The 24,833-nt window shown below is 41.6% G+C and overlaps 3 protein-coding genes across 4 annotated transcripts; all 3 read right to left on the reverse strand.

The window, feature by feature from the left end:
- Positions 1–2,452: 2,452 nt before the first annotated feature.
- LOC113146188 (uncharacterized) lies at positions 2,453–7,605 on the reverse strand. 2 transcript variants are annotated; one of them, XM_026333518.1, is made up of 7 exons: positions 7,478–7,605; positions 4,903–6,855; positions 4,628–4,791; positions 4,313–4,536; positions 3,614–3,743; positions 3,439–3,539; positions 2,453–3,128 (listed from the first exon to the last, which is right to left on the reverse strand). In XM_026333518.1, exons 2-7 carry the CDS (start codon positions 6,836–6,838, stop codon positions 2,909–2,911), a joined length of 2,775 nt encoding a protein of 924 aa, XP_026189303.1. In that variant the 5' UTR covers positions 6,839–6,855; positions 7,478–7,605; the 3' UTR covers positions 2,453–2,908. The 2 variants fall into 2 exon arrangements, with proteins under 2 accessions (XP_026189303.1, XP_026189312.1); XM_026333527.1 differs by lacking the exons at positions 2,453–3,128; positions 3,439–3,539; positions 3,614–3,743 and adding an exon at positions 3,950–4,043.
- Positions 7,606–7,910: 305 nt separating this feature from the next.
- lgi2a (leucine-rich repeat LGI family, member 2a) lies at positions 7,911–13,271 on the reverse strand. The gene is made up of 8 exons (XM_026312565.1): positions 12,482–13,271; positions 12,192–12,263; positions 11,349–11,420; positions 11,109–11,180; positions 10,864–10,935; positions 10,550–10,719; positions 10,204–10,368; positions 7,911–10,110 (listed from the first exon to the last, which is right to left on the reverse strand). Exons 1-8 carry the CDS (start codon positions 12,742–12,744, stop codon positions 9,293–9,295), a joined length of 1,704 nt encoding a protein of 567 aa, XP_026168350.1. The 5' UTR covers positions 12,745–13,271; the 3' UTR covers positions 7,911–9,292.
- A 2,155-nt stretch (positions 13,272–15,426) lies between these two features.
- sepsecs (Sep (O-phosphoserine) tRNA:Sec (selenocysteine) tRNA synthase) lies at positions 15,427–22,851 on the reverse strand. The gene is made up of 12 exons (XM_026299118.1): positions 22,712–22,851; positions 21,811–21,926; positions 21,572–21,726; positions 20,845–20,963; positions 20,528–20,686; positions 20,185–20,338; positions 19,999–20,101; positions 19,791–19,920; positions 19,336–19,427; positions 17,542–17,635; positions 17,333–17,423; positions 15,427–16,157 (listed from the first exon to the last, which is right to left on the reverse strand). The coding sequence occupies exons 2-12, from the start codon at positions 21,922–21,924 to the stop codon at positions 15,911–15,913; spliced, it is 1,458 nt and encodes a 485-aa protein (XP_026154903.1). The 5' UTR covers positions 21,925–21,926; positions 22,712–22,851; the 3' UTR covers positions 15,427–15,910.
- Positions 22,852–24,833: the final 1,982 nt, after the last annotated feature.

Raw genomic sequence — 24,833 nt, forward strand, 5'->3', positions numbered from 1 at the left:
TAGTCTACTTTGAACTCCTGTAACAGAAGCTACAATGACATGACAGGTCTGAGAAGGGGGTGTCTGATATTCAGGCCACCCTACTAAAACATTACTGATATGACATTTATATATATTTAATTTCTATTTGTAACCTCTAGCTTGTGTAGCTGCGTCTCTGCAATGAAACCAACATATTCAAAAATATTAGGGCCATTGCGGCAGAAATGACACGCTTTCCATGTTGAGAAAGAGATTTTGGATCACCAAAGCAAACTCGGCTGTGAGGAAAATATCTACATGGTCTGTGTGCTGGCACTTTAATGGATGATTATGTGATCAAAAGATGGCAGATTTGCCATGAGAGAGAGTTTCGCTAGATCTTCCCCTGTTCACTAATGTAGGAGTGGATTATTTTCGTCCGATTGAAGTTACAGTGGGTACGGAAAGTATTCAGACCCCTTTAAATTTTTCACTCTTTGTGTCATTGCAGCCATTTGCCAAAATCAAAAAAGTTCATTTTATTTCTCATTAATGTACACTCAGCACCCCATCTTGACAGAAACAAACAGAAATGTAGAAATTTTTGGAAATTTATTAAAAAAGAAAAACTGAAATATCACATGGTCATAAGTATTCAGACCCTGTGCAGTGACACTCATATTTAACTCACATGCTGTCCATTTCTTCTGATCCTCTTTGAGATGGTTCTGCTCCTTCATTGGAGTCCAGCTGTGTTTAATTAAACTGATTGGACTTGATTAGGAAAGGCACACACCTGTCTATATAAGACCTTACAGCTCACAGTGCATGTCAGAGCAAATGAGAATCATGAGGTCGAAGGAACTGCCCAAGGAGCTCAGAGACAGAATTGTGGCAAGGCACAGATCTGGCCAAGGTTACAAAAGAATTTCTGCAGCACTCAAGGTTCCTAAGAGCACAGTGGCCTCCATAATCCTCAAATGGAAAAAGTTTGGGACGACCAGAACTCTTCCTAGACCTGGCCATCCAGCCAAACTGAGCAATCGTGGGAGAAGAGCCTTGGTGAGAGAGGTAAAGAAGAACCCAAAGATCACTGTGGCTGAGCTCCAGAGATGCAGTAGGGAGATGGGAGAAAGTTCCACAAAGTCAACTATCACTGCAGCCCTCCACCAGTCGGGGCTTTATGGCAGAGTGGCCCGACGGAAGCCTCTCCTCAGTGCAAGACACATGAAAGCCTGCATAGAGTTTGCCAAAAAACACATGAAGGACTCCCAGACCATGAGAAATAAGATTCTCTGGTCTGATGAGGCCAAGATTGAACTTTTTGGCGTTAATTCTAAGCGGTATGTGTGGAGAAAACCAGGCACTGCTCATCACCTGCCCAATACAATCCCTACAGTGAAACATGGTGGTGGGAGCATCATGTTGTGGGGGTGTTTTTCAGCTGCAGGGACAGGACGACTGGTTGCAATTGAAGGAAAGATGAATGTGGCCAAGTACAGAGATATCCTGGAAGAAAACCTCTTCCAGAGTGCTCAGGACCTCAGACTGGGCCGAAGGTTCACCTTTCAACAGGACAATGACCCTAAGCACACAGCTAAAATAACAAAGGAGTGGCTTCGGAACAACTCTGTGACCGTTCTTGACTGGCCCAGCCAGAGCCCTGACCTAAACCCAATTGAGCATCTCTGGAGAGACCTGAAAATGGCTGTCCACCAACGTTGACCATCCAACCTGACAGAACTGGAGAGGATCTGCAAGGAAGAATGGCAGAGGATCCCCAAATCCAGGTGTGAAAAACTTGTTGCATCATTCCCAAGAAGACTCATGGCTGTACTAGCTCAAAAGGGTGCTTCTACTCAATACTGAGCACAGGGTCTGAATATTTATGACCATGTGATATTTCAGTTTTTCTTTTTAAATAAATTTGCAAAAATTTCTACATTTGTTTTTTTCTGTCAAGATGGGGTGCTGAGTGTACATTAATGAGAAATAAAATGAACTTTTTTGATTTTGGCAAATGGCTGCAATGACACAAAGAGTGAAAAATTTAAAGGGGTCTGAATACTTTCCGTACTCACTGTAAAAGAGGTTGTGATCTTTGCAAAACATATGGTGTGATCTTCACCTGCCTTGCAAGCAGAGCAAATTGCACCATCTCTGGATACAGACGCCTGCATCAACGCAGTCCGAAGGTTCTGTAGCAGACGTGGCCAAGTGTCCCACATCTATTCAGACAATAGGACCAATTTTGTTGGAGCTGTCAGAGAGCTGAAGGAGGCATTTGCATTTCTATGGTGATCGCCTGCAAAGGAGCCTACTTCAGAAAGGGATACACTGGAGTTTTAAGGCAAGGCAAATTTATTTGTATAGCACCATTCATACACTACGCAATTCAAAGTGCTTTACAAGGCATGTAGTTACATTAAAAGCATTGAGAAAATAGCATTTAAAAACAAAGACATTTAAAATAAAATAAATTTAAATCAAATTAATCCACCTGCGGCCTCACATTTCAGCAGTGCATGGGAGCGCATAATTCGTATGAAATGCAAATAATCTTCCCTTACCTCCCCATTCTATAGCAAAAATTATTCCCTAATATGTTTATACTCCAAAAACCTACAATTTGAAAGTTACTTCTACAGTAAAAATATTTAATCAGTAAAATTGCATCAAATAATCAAAATAGAATAGGAATAGAAATCATTCATAATTAATGGTAAAAGTTCTCAAAAAAGATTATATAAATGTGAAGAGAAGGTTCCACAAAACTGTGCCCCAGTAATTTATAAACTGCTAATTGTAAGTTGCTGCACAACATACATGTAATTCATACACAGCAATAATTATTCCTGTGCAGTCTTGTTTATTAGCCCTGCTGCAAACTGAGTTGCTGCTTATGTTTTTAATCTGACTCTTTATCAAGTCATGTTTGGATTCAGCTTCATTTGGAGTCACTGGGCTGAGACTCTTGTACTGGGACAAGAAGATTCTCCTCGAGGCTTGTTGGCATCATTGCCAAGTTGCTGGTGGAGTCTTCTCTTTGAAACATTTCCTCTAGAGGGATCTTTAAGTTCCACCCTTGGATTTTGGCAAACTTGTAAACACATCCAAAGAGATCAGGAAAGATCGTCATCACATCAACTTTAGCAGCATCCTGGTCACTGCAAACGAGAAGGCAAACATGGCTCTATTGGCTGAAGAAAGCAAACCCCACGTTCTCAGTAAGATTATAATCAAACCTTCAATTTAATACTTTGTATGGACGACATCCATTTATCGGACTGAACACAGGTGCATATATGAGGAAGTAGTGGGATGTAATGTTACCATGTGTAATGTTATGCAAATACTAAAATCTTTGTCTTAAAGATTTGCTGAACTATATAACTATTTAGAAACAGCAGGTCTGTAATTATTCTTTAGTGTCTATAATGATTTTTAAAAATGCATCATTAACTTGATTTCACTCACTAGTGCACATGGAGGTTGCGGATGAAGCGCAGTAATCCCAGTGTGTTGTCGGGATAGGCTTTGTTCTTAGCATCCATCTTCTGGACCAACTGTGGTGGAAACTGTAACAGCAAAATAACTGGTTATAAAGTTGAACTTAGGAACGTAGATGTTACACTTGACATGTTTCAGTCACCTTGTCTTTCCACTGTTTTAAGGATCCATTGCCTATACATTCTTCCAGTGAACAGATCAGCTTCTCGTCAGGTTTTCGACAGTTTGCTGCCTCATCCCTGTTACCGATCCTTCTCAAGTACTCTACTCTCCTGAAAAAGAGTTCTCCTTTAGGCTACGTGAATTTAAAAACAAAGAAATTAGAAGCACAGCAGGCTTAGCATGGTTTTTATCTCTGCACGTCAGATCATCCTGTCAGGAATAAATGTAAGAAATGGATCTGACAGTGTATTAGGGTAATGTCAGCAGGTCTGTATGTTAACCAAATGTATTTACAGTATTTCTCATCTTCTAAGCCCAATATAAATACAGATAATACAAATGGACTACTTAACTACTGGCTGGACCATTGAGCTTTGTCCTCTAATTTCAGTCTTGATACCATGTGCAGTCTAGCAATGAAATGTGTATTTAATGGCTCTTATTGCAAAATAATTCAGATAGAGATTTAATTTTTATCATTTACTGTAATTAGCATCGATTAACTAGCTGCACCTGATAAAATCTGCAGTCACCTACTACAAATGAAAAAAGATTCCTCACTGTACCTCTGTTTGAAATGTGGACCTAAAAACTACACTGAGGGCTACACCCTGCTTTTGGGTGCAGGTATTTGGAACAGGTAGAAAACACATTGACCCTGAAGCAAACGTGTCCTTACTTCTTACAGGACCAGAAGAACGGGTGACTCAAGCATTCCTCCACTTTAGGTCTGCTCTTTGGTTCTTTGTTGATCATCCACTCGATTAGATCCTTTGCCACAATATCTTGAACATGATCCAAACTGTACTTCCCATCAACAATGTTGCTTTCACATTTATAGGATTTGTCACCAAATGGGTGGTGTCCTCCAGAGAGGATGTAATAAATCAGCATCCCTGCCACCTTACAAATAAACAGGACATTTAGACAATCAAGGAGATATTGTTTTAAAATAAAAAGTCATCAATTATATTTGTGTAGCAGAAACACTGACCTGTATGTCTGTGCTTGACTTGTATGATATAGCACCTTCTGCTTCCAGTGTCTCCTTTGCCATCCAGCATTTTGTTCCTGCACTGACTGTGCGCAAAGTTGTTTCACCCCTGGGGAGACGTCTACTGATGCCAAAATCAGCTAATCTTGCCCTGCCTGTAACATCTGCAGGACAAATGGTGTCATCAAAAATTATGATGTATTTACATGTCAGTTATACTTAATATGTGTAATTAAGTTATAGATAGTGACATGCATGTGATCAACACATCTCACCAATTAAAATGTTCTGGGGTTTGAGATCCCGGTGGAGAATTGGGGGATTTTGGCAGTGAAGTACCTTTAAACTCTCCAGGACCTGGTGCACAAGCTTCACTACTGACTGTCTGTCTACTGGAAAATATTTTTCAACATATTCTTCCAGGGTGTATTCACAAAGTTGAAGACCAAGATATCCAAAGTTCTCATCTTCTGCAAAGTCCATATATTGTACGATAAATGGATGATCAAGCTCTGGAAGTCGGAGAAATCCTTTCTCATTCGTCAGCACTTTATAGTTGCTGTTAGACATTCTCTTAATCGCGACTTCTGTGCCATCAACTCTCAGGCCCAAGAAGACTTCAGTACCATCACTGCCTTTTGCTATGTGGAATTCAGGATCTTTCACAAACATCATACTTCGAACCCTGGTAAGTTTACTTTTATCAGTGTGAATGAATTTCTCCAGTTTTTCCTTCCACCTCCTGCTGGTTATTGGCCTTTCCTGCAGGTTTGGTGGTGTACTTGGGTTTGAGTGGCTCAGCTTAACATTTGAAGTCTCAAGAGATTCCATTACAGGAACAGATGTGGGCAAACTGCAAACTTCATCCTTTGAGTCTTCTTCATTTTCTGTCTTTTCCTTTTTCTTCTGCTTCTTCTTCTTCTTCTTCTTCTTCTTCTTGGATTCTTGTGACACTGTACAGTCTTCACCTTCTGAGTTTCCTTTGCTGAAATGATTTTTCAGTCGTCTCAGCCCTTCTTTCAGGTCTGTTAGCATCATCATATCTGCAGATGTCAGTATGTCCTCAGGTACTGAAGTAATGTTCAGTGATGTGAACATTTTAACAGCATGTTTAACTGAAAGCAAGTTTGCAAATATGCCATATGTGTAGATCCTAATCCCAGTGTGGTATTTTTCTTGCATAAATTCAGCAACTGTCCTGCATAACTTCTCAATGAAGGTGGGATCCCAGTCACTTACACCATTTGTTTTCTGTGTTATCACATAAAGTGTCTCCAGGACATCTGTATGGGATATATCAGGTCTATGTTTTGAACAAAGGCATCGCAGCAGGTGGGGAACTATACCCAGTGCTTGTTCATCTGGTATGTCTTCCATTGTGCAGGAAACAGCATTTAAGGTGAGAACTGCTACATTTACATTTTCCAGTGGAATCTTTGGAAAGCGACTGACGGCACTTGAGATGTAGGAGTTCAGCTTTCCAGTGTCCTTCAGCCATTTGATGCTCCCTTGGCTGTATTTTTCTTTATTTGGTCCGATAACATTAAAGAGAATTTCAATCATGGTCAGATGGTTCTGAGGATGCTCTTTCAGCATGTGACTTTCAAAGGTCTTGAAGACTTCTTCAGGTCGTGTCTCTCGCACAGCTATTTCCATATCCAGAAAACAGCTTATTTTGGAGCACAGTTCATTTCCTTTTGACTCAAGGTGATGAATCTTTTCAGATATTCTTTTATTATGGATAATATGCTCAGGATCAGTTACAGGTAATAATGTCACCAATGCACCTGCAGAGATGAGGTCTTTCATCACATCCTCCCTGTCATGTATGGCAGCAGTTTGAAGGGGTGTGAGACGTTGGACAGGATTACATCCATTTGGATTTGCTTTTGCTTTAAGCAGCTGCTGCACAAAAACAGGGTGAGCTTTGGAAAGTGAGACATAATGCAATGGTGTCCAACGACTTTTTGACTCTCTGTTTGGGTCTGCACCCTGACGCAGTAGTAGAGAACAAATATCATCCTTGTGATTTACAATAGCAGCAATCAGTGGGGTGATATAATCATTCCATTCTTTACATGGGTAAAGATCATTAATGTTATTGGCATTTATTAATTTCTTCAGTTTCTTTGTTTGGTCATTAACTATACACTGTATCATGGGGTGTGTTTCAGTTGGGGCTGCCACCTGTACCGGTGTGAAGAAATTCATTTCTTTGCTTCAGATTACTGTGGAAAAAACAAAAATAATAATACTGTTACAACATTTGGTGCCATTTTAAAATATATTATTATAATCTGATATCAAGTTTATAATGTTTTAAGAAGTTCACCTTTCATCCTGCTATTCAGGTTGGTACAAAGGTGGTACAAAGTTGGTACTATGACTCACACCTCAGACAAGTACCTGTATGCACTGCAGGCCTTATGTGTAAAAATGTGATTCTACAACTTGATCACTGTCACAGTTACTTTACTGGCTTGGAAGAGCAGCAGGATATTGAGGCAGAATCTAAATATGTCTTAGTGAACACTGGTCCTATCCTAATATTGCTAATACTAAAGATTTTATGTTTTAGGTGACTTGATAATGAACAGGGTGTGTCCGATCCATGTTGAGATGTAGAACTTCCTGATTCAGGTCGACTTTTACGAGAATTCAACTTTGTACATGCAGAGCAGTGAAATGTCTATGAATCAGTTTTCAGTAAGAACAAAGATGAATCTTGTTTTTTGTAGGTAAACGTAATAAACAAAACACCTGTAGATGGATTAAGAAGAACAAGCACACTGAGTATTTTAGAATGAATTTTTAGATAAATATTAGAGGATTGTTGGTAAATGAACTTACAGTGTTGAAGTGAAGTGTCCTCTGTAACATTAATCACATTCTGTGCCTTTCTAGTCTGTGGCTCTGATTTCTTTCACCCACTTTCTTTTTCTTCTTCTCTCTCGTTTTCTTCTTCTCTCTGCTCCTCCCATTTAAAACACTTGTCACTATTTAAAGCGGCAGGTCCAACCTGCTGGACAGGATAAGACACTAAAGCACAAAGCTCTTTGCAGTAAATATTTCCAATACTTTCTATCAGAGGGTATAGGTCATATTTCCATAAGACAACTAGTAAATAATTAACATTGTGCCATAATCCCAGTTATTAATAAATGATAAAACATCTTACAATCATAATTTTACACATTTATTTGATACTTAACTGATTAAACTTACAGTATATTTTCAGAGTAACATTCCATATACTTCAAACTAAATCATACAAAACGTCGTAAAGCTTGCATATTCCCGTATCTTTTTTTATTTATTTGCAGTTTCATTCACTTAATGAGCAGAAGCACTTTTAGTCTTCTGAGGGTTAGTTGTAGGTTCATGTAAAAACTATTTGGCAAACACCCTTTTTTGAATGTCATGCTGTTGCAGGCTGCGGTAACATTTCAGGTCTGTGAAGAGTAAGTGCAAAGATCCATTCAGATTTGTGTGTGACAAACAGGTAGTGGCTTTATGTACAGTTTATAGCTTGTAAGTCGACATTCAGTATTTTCACAGAGCAGAACGACAGACTGAAAAGGCTCCTCAGCTTGGGTGAAGATATTTACATGCATATTTCATTTCAGTAAATTTTGGACAAAGAAATTATGTCCCATCAGTTTGATCTATTTCAGGCCAAGAACCTGAGGAGCATTTTTAGTGAGTCTAAAACAAAAAGGTAACTTCTGTCAGCACTAAAACAGTTTGGAAGTAGTTTAATTTCCCTGACATCACCCAGACACAAGATCTTTTCCACTAAACAGATAAAAAGAGGTTCTATCTACTCTGACACTTACAGTACCTCAGAACTACAAGAGTACCTAGATGGGGGTTTTCTACTCTACATAGTTTTTTTTTTTCTTCAAAGAAGGCATTAGCTATATCCAGTCCTGAATATTTAAACTCCTACCACATCAAACTACTTCTTTACTTTGACTGTATGCAGTTTAATCTATAGCACCTGCAGTAAGTTTTTCCACTAAACAACTACACTCTAAGTTTGACTGGGATCTCAGCTATGACAATTAAAGGTTTGTGCTTTCAAGACATTCCCTGCCAGGAAAAAAAAAGCAAAGGAGTGTGATACTGTATCACGGCCAGAAGGAGGCACTGAGGGTCCATCAGACCCAGAACCCCAGTGCTGATAAGGCAATATACTGTACATCACAACAGGGTATGAGGACATGAGGTAAGTGACAACCACACCCATTACATCCTCTGCTGTCCCAAATGAGAATAAATGAGTTATATAATCATTCTCTGTATAAAAGCATTAGCACAGGGGATATTTAACTAAAATCTATACATCAAAGCAGATTCATTGTTATTGAAAAGTCTTTCCACCCTCAGGAATGTCAGCTGGATTTCTAGGACACAGCTGTCCACCCTCTTGACTTCCCTCTCTGTGGTTCTGCAAGAGTACCTGTCTGTCTAATAGGACAAGGCTGTTCAGACACACTCAAGACGCCTTAAGAAACTAAAAGGATTCTGAGAACTACTTGGCCCTGCTCTAATTTATGACAGAAAACTAAGTATGAGTTGATATTTAAAAGTTCTTGTCCTGTTCTCTCTGGATTATTTAAGTGGAAGACGTTCGATTGCAGGAGGGGCGATGGGGCACAGCCCTCACAAACTCAAGTCAATGATGATGTGTTCAAAGATCTGTGTGTTTCCCTTGAAGCTAGATGCAAAGATGAAGTCCCTGCGGTCTGTGGAGACCACAGTGAAGGAGCGCGGTGCCTGGATGTACACCTCCTTGAAGCGGTCAAAGAGTTTCTTTTCGTCATCCCACAGGTATATCTGTGAGAAGGTGTAGTCACTTCCCAGGGCCAGGTAGTAACGTTCCTTGAAAAAGAACGGCTGGAGAATCATGGAGCCTCGTGAGGGCAAGGCCTGGATCTCTGCAAACTGTTTGGTACCCCAGCGTAGCACTTTGGAGTCTCCGATATAGCGTGTCATAGCCAGGTACAGCTCCTCCTTGATCCGGAAGTGCTTCACAGCTACTACATCCTCCATGCTGGGGATCTCGCCCTGCTGGACAAACTTCTGGTTGCTCCGGCTCCACTGATAGATCACAGGCACCTGTGAGCGGCTTGCCAGGATAAGGTGAGCCTTTCCATCCAAATCCAAGAACTCTGCATCTGTGTCCCGGTACCACTCGTGCAGCGACTGGTATGAATAAAAGCCCTTATCGTTCCATTTGTAGAGGGTGGACAGGCCCGCCTTCGAGCTGTCTGCAATAACGAAGAACCAGTCAGAACCAATTTGGAACGCCTCGATGTCGTTAGGCTTGGAGATCTTGGACACCTCAATGTCCTGGAACTTGCTGAACCTGCTTTGGTCCTCATCAAATTGGTAGATATGGGAACCACCAAAAAGCTGAGCCACGATGACAAACACCTGGTTTTGGATGAGAACTGACTTGCACCCCACAATGGACTGCCCTGAAAGGAGGGAAACAGAAACAAACAGGCCGATAACATGAGCGTAAACCTCAACCAAGGCATTCTGGGACAGTGTGTAAGGAGGTGTCGTACCTGTGATGTTATCGTAAGTCCTGAAGTTCATTTCTATGTGATCCCATTGGAAAACCATACAGCTCTCCGTGCTGGGAGCAGCAATAGCCACGTAGACATCATTTTTATAACTGAATGTGTCAGCAGACAGAGACTCCGACACCACAGACTGATGGAGGACAAAATCTGTGGAACAGGCACATCCAAAAATGACACTAAGAGATTCTTAAGAGCAAAAGATCACCACATAAAAAGAGAAAATGACATTGATCAGTACTGTGTGCCCCCATGTAAGTCAGGGCTAATACGACTGATACTGATGCCAGTCAGACCAGAGATCAGGCCAGCTGGCTCAGGTGTTCCTCACCCGTCGAGATACACTCATTGTGCAGGCTGGTCATATCATTGAGGCGCTTGCCCTTCATGTCCTCTGGTCCAACACACACGACATCCGACACTGTGGCATTGGTGTTCTTCAACCACGTCATCAGCCACTTGGCACGGCAGTCACACTCAAAGGCGTTGCCTCGCAGGTCCCTGTAGGAGAGGAGCACTGCATGTCAATAAACAACGCCGACATGCTAGAAGCACGTTAGAAGAAGAAGACGAGGAGGTGGAAGACACACTGATGGAGAAATCCTTGACAAAGATCATGAAGAGTCCATAATGAAGTGAACTCACAGCTCTATCAGAGAGTCCAGGTCACTGAAGACGTCCCTGGGCAAGGCTTTGATGTTGTTGTTTGCCAAAGACCTAGAAGCAACAACCAACAATCAATATAGCAAAAGGAACCAAGACAAGAAGATAATAAACACCATACAGCTGTACATCTCCATTAACACACAGCACTGTCAAGTCAAATATTTAGCATCACACTTATTCTCTCTTATTAAAATCACTTGGAGCAGATAAATATTGGCGCATACAAGTGAGTCAAGTCCCTGAGTCCTCTGAAGGCGTATTTGGATGCAGTTTCAATCTTATTACTCTCAATGAACCTGTGGAAGATGAAAAGAAAATACAGTGAATTTTATGTTTTTATTTTTTAAGTCAAGTTGTTTTTACAAGGAGAATGTTTAGTTGTTTGGACTTAAATGAAAATGATACTGACTCTGGTGAGTGTTAACTAAGTGTCCATGCTTTGATTAAACGAAACAAGAACTTACAGGTACTCAAGATGTGGAAGGCCTGAGAACGCATCATCCCTTATAGTTGTTAGAGAGTTGGAATTCAAAAGCCTGTGAAAAATAAAATCAAGAGTAGCAGATGCTGGCTGCCAACATTATGTTGTTTTATGCTCCTGTCTCAAAGACACAAGGATAAAATTCCAGACACACAAACACAGTAAGCTCATTAGCTAACATGAGATCAATATGTGATCATCAGTGACGGTCAGTGAATGTGAGAGTCATTTCAGCAAACTGTGTTATTAGAAATGATCTAATCCATCCATCCATCTTGTCTAAGCCCTAGTCCCCCCATCTGAGCCCTCACAGGCCAAGATACAACATCAAATTACAATTATTGAGCCAAACTAGCACAATAGTACGAGCTCACCCAGCAAACAAAGAGTTAAAACACCACAAGATGTAAATCATCGAGCATGTCATCACTTTGCTGCCACGCCTTTGTTTACACTGACCCCACAGCTGTCACTAGTGGAGTAACACCATCGACTGATGTCCCATCCTTTAAAACCTTCCCTGCCAATATTTCACTATGCACCAAACATCAGCATCAGTGTCTGTATTAACATCCTGCACAAATTAAAACTTAGTTAATAGACATGTGAGCTTCAGCAGCATGAAGGCTGTAATTACATGATGCTAATGGTATTGTTTTATTTTTAATGTAGACCAGGCTATAATAAAAAGTGCTGGCTGTGTGTGTGATGCAGCTTCAGACTGTCACATTTCTACTGTACAACTAACAAGTTTAATGCAAGTCTAATGTTACAACAGTCACCCATTTAAAAGCAAAGGCAGCACAGGCAGGTGGAGTGTTCTTACAGGAGCTGGAGAGACGACATGTGAGCAAACATTGCCTCTTTGACCTCAGAGAAAGTCCCGTTGACCACACTCCTGCAAGGAAGGAGCAGAAACATAAAGTCACCAGAGGAAATGAAATGAGTGAGCAGAGGAGGCAGAGAGAGGAAACAGCTCTGCACTGCCTTCCAGCCCATTGAGATGCTGTTAACATTATAAAACACAGCCAGAGGCAACAGGAATAAAACTTAATGAGCATTTACACAGGATGGTTTACGTAGAGCAAAAGAAAATCATATATGAAGGCTGCTCACAAAGAACTGATGTCGCCGGGGGTAATCCTTGGGACATTGGCGGACCCGACGCAAATGATCGACTCCTTGGAGCAGCTGCATGTTGAAGGGCATCGGAAAGCCTTCTTCACATGGCCCGGTTGACCGACACAGAAAAGCGACACGGAGAGCAATGCCCAGATCTTGAGAGTTGGCAGCATCTTCCTTGCCGGGCTTGCATGTGTGAGCTTTGCTGAGAGCACCGATCGAGGCAGATGGCACCGCGCGTTTACACCCTGCACCATGAAATGCTGCACTGGCTCCCTGACATCAGCAAATCAGCTGCAGCTCCCAGCCGGACACTTTCATTATTTATTCATCCTGAGCTCCAGTTGGAGAGCTGTTGGTTAAACAACCATGCGCCATACATCGAAAACAATAATACCAATAATAATAATGATATTAATGATGATGTAGCATTACAAACACGGGAGAGCTGGTCAGTAAATGTTGCTTTTAAAGACACGCTTCAAAGCATGCAAACAAATTTTAGACATATGTGCCACTTCTCTGAAAGACACATGCACATCCTGTGGCAGATGTTTCCAAATAAATGGATTTTTTGCAGCGTTTTAACTAGAATGAAATGCCAACGCGTTTGAATGAGGCTGGAGGGGAAGTGACACTGTACATTGCTGCACAGTGAATTCGCCTGACAGTAAGCTGTACAGCCCTGCCCTCCTGCATACAGCAAACATGCAGCACCCTGGACAGCGCCTCTGTGGCCCAGCTGCTACAGCTTCTCCAGCCAAACGCAGTGGTTACCTATACACCTGACTGGTGCATATGCAACCAGAGCAGCCAGTGTTTGTGCAGAGACACCTGCATCAACATAAAACAGAGTTTCCAAACTGGAGTTTAAAGTGGAAGGTAAAATAAAAGACACAGATCAAATACATGTCCCGATCAGAGCTTATACATAACTATCAAAACATGTAGGACAGACTCGCTGGACTTCTGAGGAAGTTAAAGATCTTTGGCTTCTAGATAAAAAATGCACAATGTGCATAAACTATTGTACAGTGAAACAGGGGTGCACACTGTGCGTGGCTACTAGAGCCTGTTTTCTATTCCATAATTGTGGTGGCAGTTTGGTAAACTAGGGCCCTTTTAGTACAAGGTCCTCATCTGAGGCCCTGTTCATGTCTGGCATCCATCATCACTGAACTTTACCTGGCGGCGGCTGAGAGCCAGGAGTGAAAGGCCATTTGTCATGCAACCAACATCCCTGCAGTCCTTAGATTTATGATTGAGTGTGTGAAGTGCAGATTCAGGGGAATATTTTAAAGCCAATCTATTTTGGTGAGGATGGATGATGGTAAACAGTCCTGTGGGTTTGTGGGAAACAAGACGGCAAGAATCTCCCGGCGTTTGAGTATTCAGGGCACGGCATCAAACTGATCGTTCGGTTGCATAAAAAGACAACATAATGTCCTTTGCAGTGGCTCCCAGCACTTTTCTGATTTACACACTGCAGCAGATTTGATCAATAAAGGCAGAGTGGGGTTCATTTAAAACTGTCCAGCACAAAAAAAAAAAAAAAAAAATGGTCTTACTCTTTGCAACATCAGCACAGCATGTGAGGAAACACGGCAAACTGGTGACGAGCAGAGATAAACAAGGCAAATCTCACAGTGGACAGGAAAACAACATTTGCATAATAACTCTGGATATAAAGTGATGATCATTCAACCCAACCGTACTGTTCCACATGCAGCTGATTAGTTAATAACTCTGCTGCTGATGAGGCACAACATTTTGTGCTGCTATAGAAACCAAAGCGGTTGTTAAACACACTTTCACAGCACTGTAGCAGCTCTGTCACAGTGCACCGTTTTCCCACTACCTTTTGTCAAAGGCTCAGTGCAGCTTGGGAAAGGGTGCTGATGCAGCAGCTGTATCTCCCTGACTACTTCCTGCTAGAGAAGGGTGCTGGGCGCCTTATTCTGCTGCTGCTACACATGTATTCAGACCTGCATTACTAATTGCAGGTGAAAAAGCAACACATGCTGACTGTATATTTAGCAGAGCACACCTGGGCCCAGCTCAGATTCAGCAACTCTGACAGTGTGTAGCTCCACTTCAGATTCATACATGAGCATATGAACTCCCACACATGCAGCAGCATCTACCTGACATGCCCCAGGCTTGACACAGAGCAATCCCAATTGATAATGTGCAGCAGATTGAACAGGGCGGCACACGGAGAACGTTGACAATGCAGTATCGAAATACAGATTAGTCATGAGCCAGAGAGGCGCTAGTAGGAGTCTATTTTTGTGCCTCGGGCACTACCTGCTCTGCTCCTTAACGACTGAGGTCACAGACCAGAGGGAATAAGACAAACAGTTTAAGAAACAGTTTGAAAGGTGCAAACACGGAGGAGACGTGCGATTAAAGAGCAGCTCCAAGGTGAGGTTCAGACTGAAATTCATCCTGTGTTGTTTAACAGTAAAATCCTACTCACGTTGTTCACGCTGCATATAAAACAGCTCATTACTGAGACTAAAAATAAACACTCCCTTTACTAATACAACAGTGAGCTATGTTCGGTGGACTTCATTGATTATCTGTTACTTGCCATCTCTTACAAGCCTGAAAACACATGAGCTGATCCAGTCCACAGGTCAGCCTGAGTTAATGGCTCAGCTGTGCTTGTATCACATTACAACACACTGGCGAAGACAGAGCCCAACAAACTATGTTATAAAGCAATATTGTTTCATATGTCAGAGTGAAAAATGTGCCTCATATTTTCCCCAAACAGAGTGCAGATGGAACATGCACAGACAGGCATTAGCAAAGAAAAACTTACAAACCACATTTCAAGATGAAAGATTACTGGTTTGTAGAATACTAAGTGCACAGTGGAGGCTATAGAAGGCTTTCATTAAGAGAAACATTACACAAAAAGGAAAAGATCATTGTAAACGATAGGTCCATTATTTATTTTTAATTGCAAAATCAATTACTATGGAGATTCTCTGCTGTCCTGGTCATGTTTTATCTTGACGCACGTCCAGCTGACATTAAATAGCACTTAATAATAAAGTAAAGCTTCTGCTGCATCTTTGGTCTATCTTTAGCTCAGTTTCATACAACAACTGCTCCTGAGATGCATTTGTATGCAGATTGTTCTTACAGCATCTACTAATGAGCACATCTTCACACAGGTTAATCAGCAACATCAGCTGTGTCTTTTTTTTTGTTTTGTTTTTTTAAATCAACACCCACACAGTTTCATCACTTGTGCTGAGTCCAGGTCTGACTTTCTAACAGTGTCTGGATTGATAATCCATCAGAGTCACTCAGAATCAGGGGCGAATTAAGTGCAGGCAGCACAGGACTCACATGAAGTAGAAATCCCTAGTTTTCTACTTTTCCTGTTGAGATGTTCTTATTTTAGTCGTGTCACTCTACAGGGGGGTCCTCCGGGCCTGCCGGAGGTACTGGGGAAGTAGGCGTAGTCACATTCTGGTTCTTCTTCAGAGTCTTCAGGCACTTGTCAAGCCGTTTCATGCACAGTGTAACGTCTTCTCGAGTGATACCCACAGCTGAGGCGGCGTTGAGGTAGGGGCAGGGGTATGACTCTGAGTGCGACATAAAGCCTCGGAACGTGTGCCCGCTTATGGTCTGCTCCTTGCCCAGTGGTATTACCCTAGAAATATGGACGCAAAGCAGGAATAATGGATATTTGTCTGGGAAAAAACTTATTAAAATCATTTAGCAGAGATGTAACACAGAGCTGCATTACTGACATACTGCAACCTTCTCATGGTCCAAAATGAGCAAAACTTTAAACTATAGTTGGTTTCAAAGTGTCAAACTCTGCAATACTATAAACAGTACATACAACTCTGAAATTTGGCATCGGTTCACCACTGTCAGCACAGTTCAGACTCACCTTAATGTGAAAATCAATTACTGGCCGGCTATTAGGACTATGTATGAGAGAAACCATTACGGCAGAGAAATGCTTTGTAATAAGACGCAGCTTTCTGTTAATCTGTCTTGCTGAATAAGAGAAAAGCTGGCGACATGAAAAAAGATCAGTTCCATCTCACTGTATTCACGGTTAGTACTGTGATATTTATCATACTCTGCTGCTGCACAAGATAAAGATGAATGTGTGTCACTGACGCATCAACCTTAGATGTCATCCTCTCTTATTCGGGATGTTACAGGGATACAAGGAACAAAGGTTTGTGTTAGAGTCACACTTTGACCTTGCAAGAAAGCAAAGAGAGGAAGCCTGAAAGTGTGGAGGCCCTGTTGCTGATCCATGAGTGCATTAAAACCTCAACAACACAAAACAATCAGGACAGAATGACCCAAATAAATCATTCATCACGCATATTTGAAATATTTAAATGGGCTCCTGTGCTTGGTCCTAAACTTTTGAAGGGAAATTGGAAAAACAAAAAAGACCCCAACTTGGTGATCAGCATTTTTGCAGCCATGAGTGAGTGAAGCAAAAAGCAATAACAGAGATTCTCTGTTTGCTTCTGCTGTGGAAAAACACTCCCAGTGGGAGCATGAAGGTGGCCGTCAAAGCTGCGTCAGTAAGTGCTTGTTGTCTTGGTGGAGACATCACTCTGTGGCTCATAATGAAAATATCCTGTTAAATTAGGAGGTGACCTTGATATGATGGACAGGCTAATCAACTGAAGTAGTTTCTGCTCCACCGTATTCAGCAGACCCATCTGTCTGATTGCTGATTTCCACTGGCCATTGTGTTTGGCTGCGTTTCTTAAGCCCGTAGACTCATTTTTGACTTAAATAGTTTTAATTTCAAGGCCAAATCGCGGCTCTGACCTTTTAAAGTTTTCATACCTGGCTCCGGACACTTGCCGGGTGAACAGCATGGAGCCCAGCTGAGTCACTGCCCCATTGCTCTTGGCCTCAAGACCATCCAGAGACATGGCTGCAGGAAAAAAAAGAAAAGAAAAAGAGGTGCCACACCCAAGATTCATACAAACAAACAGAAATATAGAATAAAAGTCTGTGGATGTGCTGGTCTGTAATCAGGACAGTGAGCTTACCCAGTGAAATAGGGTTATGGGGGGTATGAAGCAATCTCTCCCCATGTGCAGAGGCCAGACTCTTCAGCTCCTGAACCAGGAAAGAATAAATCTCCTGCAGGAGACGCAGAGAAAAAAAAACAAACATGGAGAGACAGAAGAAGAGGGGGCAGAGGGCAACACAAAAGATCTATAAATAATCACACAACGCTCCTTTCACACACTGCTACAGACGTTTTAGCAGCAGCAGCTTTGGTTTTATTGCTAATCCGGCAAATCTACCCACAAGCAGGTCGGTCCACGTCCGACCCCCTGCCTTCCTCCTGCGTGTGTTTCCCTCCACACTTCAGCAAAAGCAACGTGTCCTCTTTGTCTCCATCTCTGGCCAGGATCTTTGCTCACATCACATCATCCACCTCTGGGATTAGTTAGACAGGCTGAACACATGTTTTAACATCCACATGTTAAACACACGCTGACAAATTGTGTCTATCTCTTGTTTGAACACAGATGTTATGAGACCAGGCCAGGCAGGGAAGCTGCACAACAGCCAATCAGCGCTTTTGTTGCTGAATACTGGTGCCAGATTCCCCAGCGAAGCATCGCACATTAGAGGAGCTGCTCTCTGCAACAGTGGGCGTGTGTCAGCATACTCTGCTGACTCATACTTTCCCAACTTAAAAACATCAAGAAGGAAAATATTTTCTCTGCCCTGAGTCAAACACAAACACCCTCTGGATGATGTCAAGTGTCTCTAAGTGTCCCTTGTTCTCCAATAACAAAGGACGACTCTATTGTCCTAAGAGGAGCGGTGCATGGCTACGACTCTGCAGACAATAAGTGTGTGTCTGTGTGTGTGACAATGGCTAAAAAAAACACAATCTACTGCTTCTTTTCAGTATCTAAACATTTTCTACAAAGGTGATATTAGGATGTAAGTGAACCTCAACGGATGACATTATTTAAAGCTTTTGACCCCAAGGGGCATGTGAGGAAATCACTCAGTTCTGCCGACACTGTGGAAAACAGGTCCTGTATATTAATTATGCAGAATGTGGAGCAGGAGAAATCAATAAGCCTCGATGGTGTGTGGTGATACGAGATGCCAGAGGAATTTCCCAAATGGATATTTCTGCTACAAATTTAATTTTATGCCTATGATATTTTAGGCATTGTATATCAGGTCCAAAGAGGGTTTTTTTTTTTTGGTAAAATGAGCACTTTAGGCTGAGTTTAATTTGTTATTCCAGTGCACTTTTATATGAAGTCACTTCTAAAAAAAAAATGCTTATATTCAGCTTATTAAACAAGTCATTGATTTTCTGGTCTTCATGGGGTCTGAATATCAATATTAGCAGAAAGAGTCCAGTGCATTTACAGTACATTTACAGTACAGCAGCTCAGAGCTATGAGAATGCTGCAGTGCTGTCCATATAAAGAGGGGGGTGCTGCATTGTGAGTAACTCTGCTTCAAAGAGGGATGTTCTCTGAAACTTCTGGATCAACTGTATCTTGCTGTAGCACACTCATCCCCTATACAATTCAATGCAGTCAGAATGCTACGCACACACACACACACACACACACAGTCATGACAGGTGATCAACTACCATTAAATACATCTAATGTGAGCTATTTGCTGTGTTTAGGGGCAAAGTGTTGACACAGCATACACAGAAACACATCTGACTCCAATGCATGACTGACATTGCTGCAGTGCAGTTATATCATCTGAGAGCATCAAGCAGATATCAACCCTCACCAGAGCACGTGTCCAACTGTCTTTAGCCTTGGAAAGGTGATGTGTGCTCTCACCTTCCTTTCTGCCAGGAGTTTCTTGTAGCCGTTGGCTCCCAGAGTGAGAAGAGTAATGAGGACGTCAAGGGAGGGGGAGGCCGACGCTCGACCTGAAGTCGGAAAAAGCCTCAGGTCAAGTTATTCTGTTTTCTCTTTCTGATCAGACTGCCCTTCATTTACAGATAACTCCAATGATGTTGTCATCATAACATTAGCTACTCTTTTCAAGACATAACTTTCTAAAGCAAATATGGACTAGATTAACAAGGAGTGTACAAGTTGTAGACTTATTAGATCTATTAGTGACCAGGTCTTTAGTCTGTTGTTGTCTAGATGAAGAAAATCCAGAGAAATATAAAACACTGTAGTGTATTTTGAGTCAATCTCACATCCACAGTTTATTTAAACTCAAATTAACACAACTCTGTATGAACATGCAGGCAAAAATGTACACATAAATATGCAACACTCACCTGGATACATCTTGCTGATCTCCTGTATGAAGGACTCCTCAAACCCTGCGATTATGGCGCCACCTACTGGGACCATGAAGTTCTTGTCCAAGCTCTGTACAAAGGCATCAATTCTTCCCACACGAGCCCCCTGAAGAAAGTCAGTCCAGCAAAGCAAACCTCTTCAAGAATATAAATGATAGCTGTACTGGTGATGAGAGGTACTCACCTGCTGTATGAGGTGCATGCACTTGGATGACTGTACCCCGTAGGCATTGTTAACTATGTGGGGAATGTTATATTTGGCACACATAGCGGCCAGCTCCTCAATCCTGCAGAAAAAGATGATACATGTATTCATAAAATAATTCTACAGTGACATCTGGAACAGTGAACACGTAAAAGCTTATGCTACCTGTCAGGGACTCGTGGGGCGAAGCAGGATGTTGTGGAATGAACACACAAGATGTTCTCGGCTCCGAGCGCTTCAATCTTGCGCTCAACAGCTTCCAAATCTGTCCGCAACTCGTCACCTTCAAGAGCATTTTCCACCACCACTGGCTCGAAGCCTGCAAATACAGCTTGTTATGTTATCAAGCCTCCAGGTGTAAGAAAGAAACACACTCTATTCTACACCACTTCAGATTTTCTGAGTCTCAAAACCAATTTCTGACTGAAAGAGTCTAGCAGCAGACAAACACCAGTCTAGTCTCTGGACAGGATGTAAGGCTGACCAGATCGGACATTACTGACATCACCTGCTGTGATCATGGATTTAAAACAGGACTTCTGGTCTATGCGGGGCCAAATGATGTAGCGAGCCTTGGGTCTCCGGTGACGGAGGGTCAGGAAGCACAGAGTCAAGCTCATTCCCGTTGCCATGGGAACTACAAAGCAGCTCGCCACACTGCGGACACCTGTTACCCAGAGGAAACAGAAAAGCCTGAGTGAAAAAGAGGAAGAGCACCGATTTCAACTGGGCATTTAGGAGGTAACTGAGTTGCAAACCGAACATTAGCTGAAACAAAGAGTAAACGCTGTGTAACATCCCTCATAGATAAGACACAACACACACCTGTGAGTTTCAAAATGTCCAACACCACTGAGTTGGTCAGCTTGTTAAGCAGACTGGATCCAGCAGCTTTGGGCTGAATAGCAGCGATGTCCCCAGACCGACCTATTCCATGGATCAACCTACATAAAACAACTGAACGTCACAACAGGAACCGTTATACAACTAATCTCACCGGTCAATAGTGAACAGCTGCAACGGCAGGAACATCCAGTGGATCAGTGCTGATTTTAAATCACCATAGATTAATCAGTGTGAGGGTTAATGTGAGCCAACAACAAACAAGAGTGTGTACAAAAACAAAATGGGTTGCTACAGGTTTATAAATATATAGATAGATGTCCTGCTTGTTACACATTTGACTAAATTACTCAAGGTTCACTTTCTACCTGGAGCGTTCAGCAAGTTGGAGTTTGTCCTGTTGTCATAGAGATAATTCAGTTTACATAATATGACCTGCTGTAAATATGGAAAAAACAAAGGGGGGGACAACTGAGCCATCGCCACGACAACAGCAAACGCCATCCATGGATACAATCTGTGGCAGGAAAAGCCAGTGAGCAGACCCTGAGGTGCCACAGGACAATATTGGCTGATATGTATCATTAGCCGATCTATCGCTCAAACATCAAATACAGTAACAACCATACTCTGACAGACAAATGCAGAGTTTGAAAACTGTTTGGCTGTGGCCCCATTCGCATATAAAACATTCATGTCAGATGTCAACCTGTAATGTCGCCTTGCCACAAGGCTGGATGCCACCCGGCCTTCCCTCTCCCCAACGCCACAGTTGCCCAGGAAGTTATTGCTGTCCATCACAGCCAGCTCATTCAGGAAGAGCTCTACGGTGCTCTCGCTCCACCCTTCCTCTGGACACTTTCCCTGCAACACACACACACACACGGCGTGAATCCGGCCGCATCTGCAGTGACGTCAAGGAAACATAAAGGCAGCGGTCGACCGTACCTGCTCCAGTAAGAGCCTGATGAGCTGCTCATGGCTGCGACGCGCCTGAGACCCCTGTCGGATGTAAGAGGATGACACTATCTGCTCACTCAGGGCGAAGTTTTCACCGTTCATCTCTGTCAAACACAGAGATCCAGGTTAACAGTAACTGACAACTGTGAAATACCTGTGGTGCACATTTAAACAAACACAGCCTGATTGGACTCATCACACGATCAGTTTAAAGTCAAATACATCAAATACAGTTAGACAGTGTTTCCATTACACAGGTTTTCCCACACTGACACTAAAATGTCCCAGTTACTCAAAAAAATGTAAAAGGTCTTAATGAACTTACTTTGATTGAAAAGGTTGTTTGAAAAGTAATAGGTGTATTTATATTGTCAGCCATTTTTAAAATATTTATTATATATCAGCCTACAAATATCCAGTTGCTGCCTTAGCCAAACTTTTAGGCTTTAACATAAACACAAAATATAAATGACACTGGCCAAATAATTCCCTGTTTTTCCTTTAGGCACAGATAAAGGCTTTTTACTCCTCTTCCTGTGAAAGCAGCTGCATCATGTGCTCTGTGGAGGAGCTTTGTCAAACCTGAAAAGAACATGGGTGGTCTGAAGAGTCTGGATCTGTCTGGGTTTGAAACTTCTACTGAATACCCTGGGGGTGCGGAGTGGTACAGACGTGTTTGTACCTGGCAGCCTCGGAACAGGTTATAGTTCCCATTTATATCGACGAGGCTAAGCTAAATAAAGGCACCAGCTCTCAGCCAAGGTCAGCTGAAGCATGTTTTCATAGTGAAGTGTTACCTCAGCAGCTAGGCTAGGCTAGGCTAAGCTAAGCTAAGCTTAGGTGTTAGGACCAAAACCAGGCCCAGCAGCTCCCACGGTCCCCCCCTTACCTCTCTGCTGACCTGTGACTCTCTCCGTGTTTCAAAACTCCTCCAAAATATCAGCAGGCATGAAGACACAGCAGAAATGAGAAGAGGTAGCAAAGAGCAGCAGCGACCACGCTGCGTCAGGCTGCGTCAGGCAGTCACATGACCCGTGAGTGCTGATCAGGTGACCAACACACACGTTTTTTTTTTTTTCACGTTCATAAAATTTATAATTTTTTTAATTTATTTTGATTTATGGAAATTACAGGCTAATACCTTTTTTCCAATTTTCATCGATTACAAAAATAATGATGAAAAAAAACTATTTAAAGATTTTATTAAATAAATACAATAATTTGAAGATGACATTGTTTCACATTGTTGTTGCTCTGCTCACCCTGAAACTGTGGCTCACCCACTTTTGTATTATTCTTGTTCTAAAGAGAAAATTAAGTTTGTCCTTTTATTAATATTAAATTAGCTGAATTTGCTTTAATATGAGAACATGTTAGATTTTTAAAAGTTCTTACATGGAAAATGTTAAACAAAAATACATGTTCACCACAGATTCATAATTATAAATGTACATTTGAAAAAAGAAAAACAACATATATTACATAAATATAATATTATTAATATATTTATGTAAAATTGTTTTTTTTATTTGTATACACAGCTCTACATTATTTTCTGTCTTTACTTCGTAGTCATTCTGGCAATTTTATGTTTCATCTGAATTAACATGTATTAAATAAGGTTATTTAAAAAAGTCTGAAGGCTAAAACAAGTAAACAAAAAATATTTTAAAGTGTCTACTGTCAGCTGGGCGAGAGCTAGAGGAAATAAAGTGTACTTAAACTAATTAGTGTAGACTGTATTTCAAAAACAGTTCTGTTTTATAAATTAGCTGATAAGAAAAAGGATAAATATTAAACACACACTGGTATTACGTGGAACCACAGAACTGATACAGTAGAGATTGGATAAGCTGTATTACATATAGTGTTGATACTGGGACCAACAGTAGTGCACTTAAGCAATGGCGAGGGGTTGTGGTAAAAGGAACGTATAAATAAAAGTACACACACATGCATGCACTCTCTCTCTCACACACACTCACTCATCTCTCTCTCTCTCACACACACACACACACACACACACATCTATCTATCAATCACCATTTTGTCCTGTTTTCTATCATTACAGGCTACTAATATTAACACATTTTTTTTCTAAATAGCACTGACACTAATTTTCACATCTGCCACAACTGGAACATCTGCATGTGTGTATAAACAAACTTTCTGACTGATTTTGAGTTAGAAATACAAGGATTGTGTCATTTTGAAACACGGTGTTGGATATGATGATAAGTCCTGTGAAATTCAATAGAAAATCTGGAAAATTAAATTAGTGCCAGGCCTTATGAGAAAACCTAAAAAGAAAACCTAAGACACAGAGTAAACAATGCACTTCTTTAAAGAAATAACCATCTTTCAAACAGCAGCTACAGTCATTCTGTAGTTTATAAACCACAATCCCATAGTCAGTTTACATAAATTACTGAATGAGCATCAGTGAATTAACATCATGCATGCACAGGGTTCAGATATAAGAACACATATCAACCAAATCACAACAGAGCACAGGACTGTAAACCTGTCAGAGAAGCGTCTAGTGGAAAAAAGTGAAGAACTCTGAAAGATCCTGTGGGGTTTTGCTGCAAAGGGCAGAGAAAGATGACAATTTGTTGGCATAGCAGGTCTTTCAACTCAACAGCTTTGCCAACATCTTGCCTTCTTTCCTGGACCCATGTTCAAATACTGATGTTGTTCACAGCTCATTCATAAATTCAGGCCCAGGTCCAGTTTCATTCAGGAGGGCTGAAGAATCCAAATACGACTGAAGACGCACTACAGTTGTAAAATGTGGAGTGAAAAAAAAAAGCATCGAGCCAAGCGAACCCATCCATCAGGTTTGTGCGTAATTAGAATTATTCCAGACTTTAACAGCTTCAGAAGCTGATGTTAGTTTTGCACGGCCAGAAACGTCAACCACGCGTAAAAGGAAATGGAAAAGGCGCAGGTAGCGCCTCATGGAGAGGGTCTCTCACCTTACAGGTCGATCAGAAGCAAACCGAGAGAAA

The sequence above is a fragment of the Mastacembelus armatus genome, chromosome 18 (genome assembly GCF_900324485.2).
Source record: "Mastacembelus armatus chromosome 18, fMasArm1.2, whole genome shotgun sequence".
In the NCBI taxonomy this organism is placed as follows: domain Eukaryota; kingdom Metazoa; phylum Chordata; class Actinopteri; order Synbranchiformes; family Mastacembelidae; genus Mastacembelus; species Mastacembelus armatus.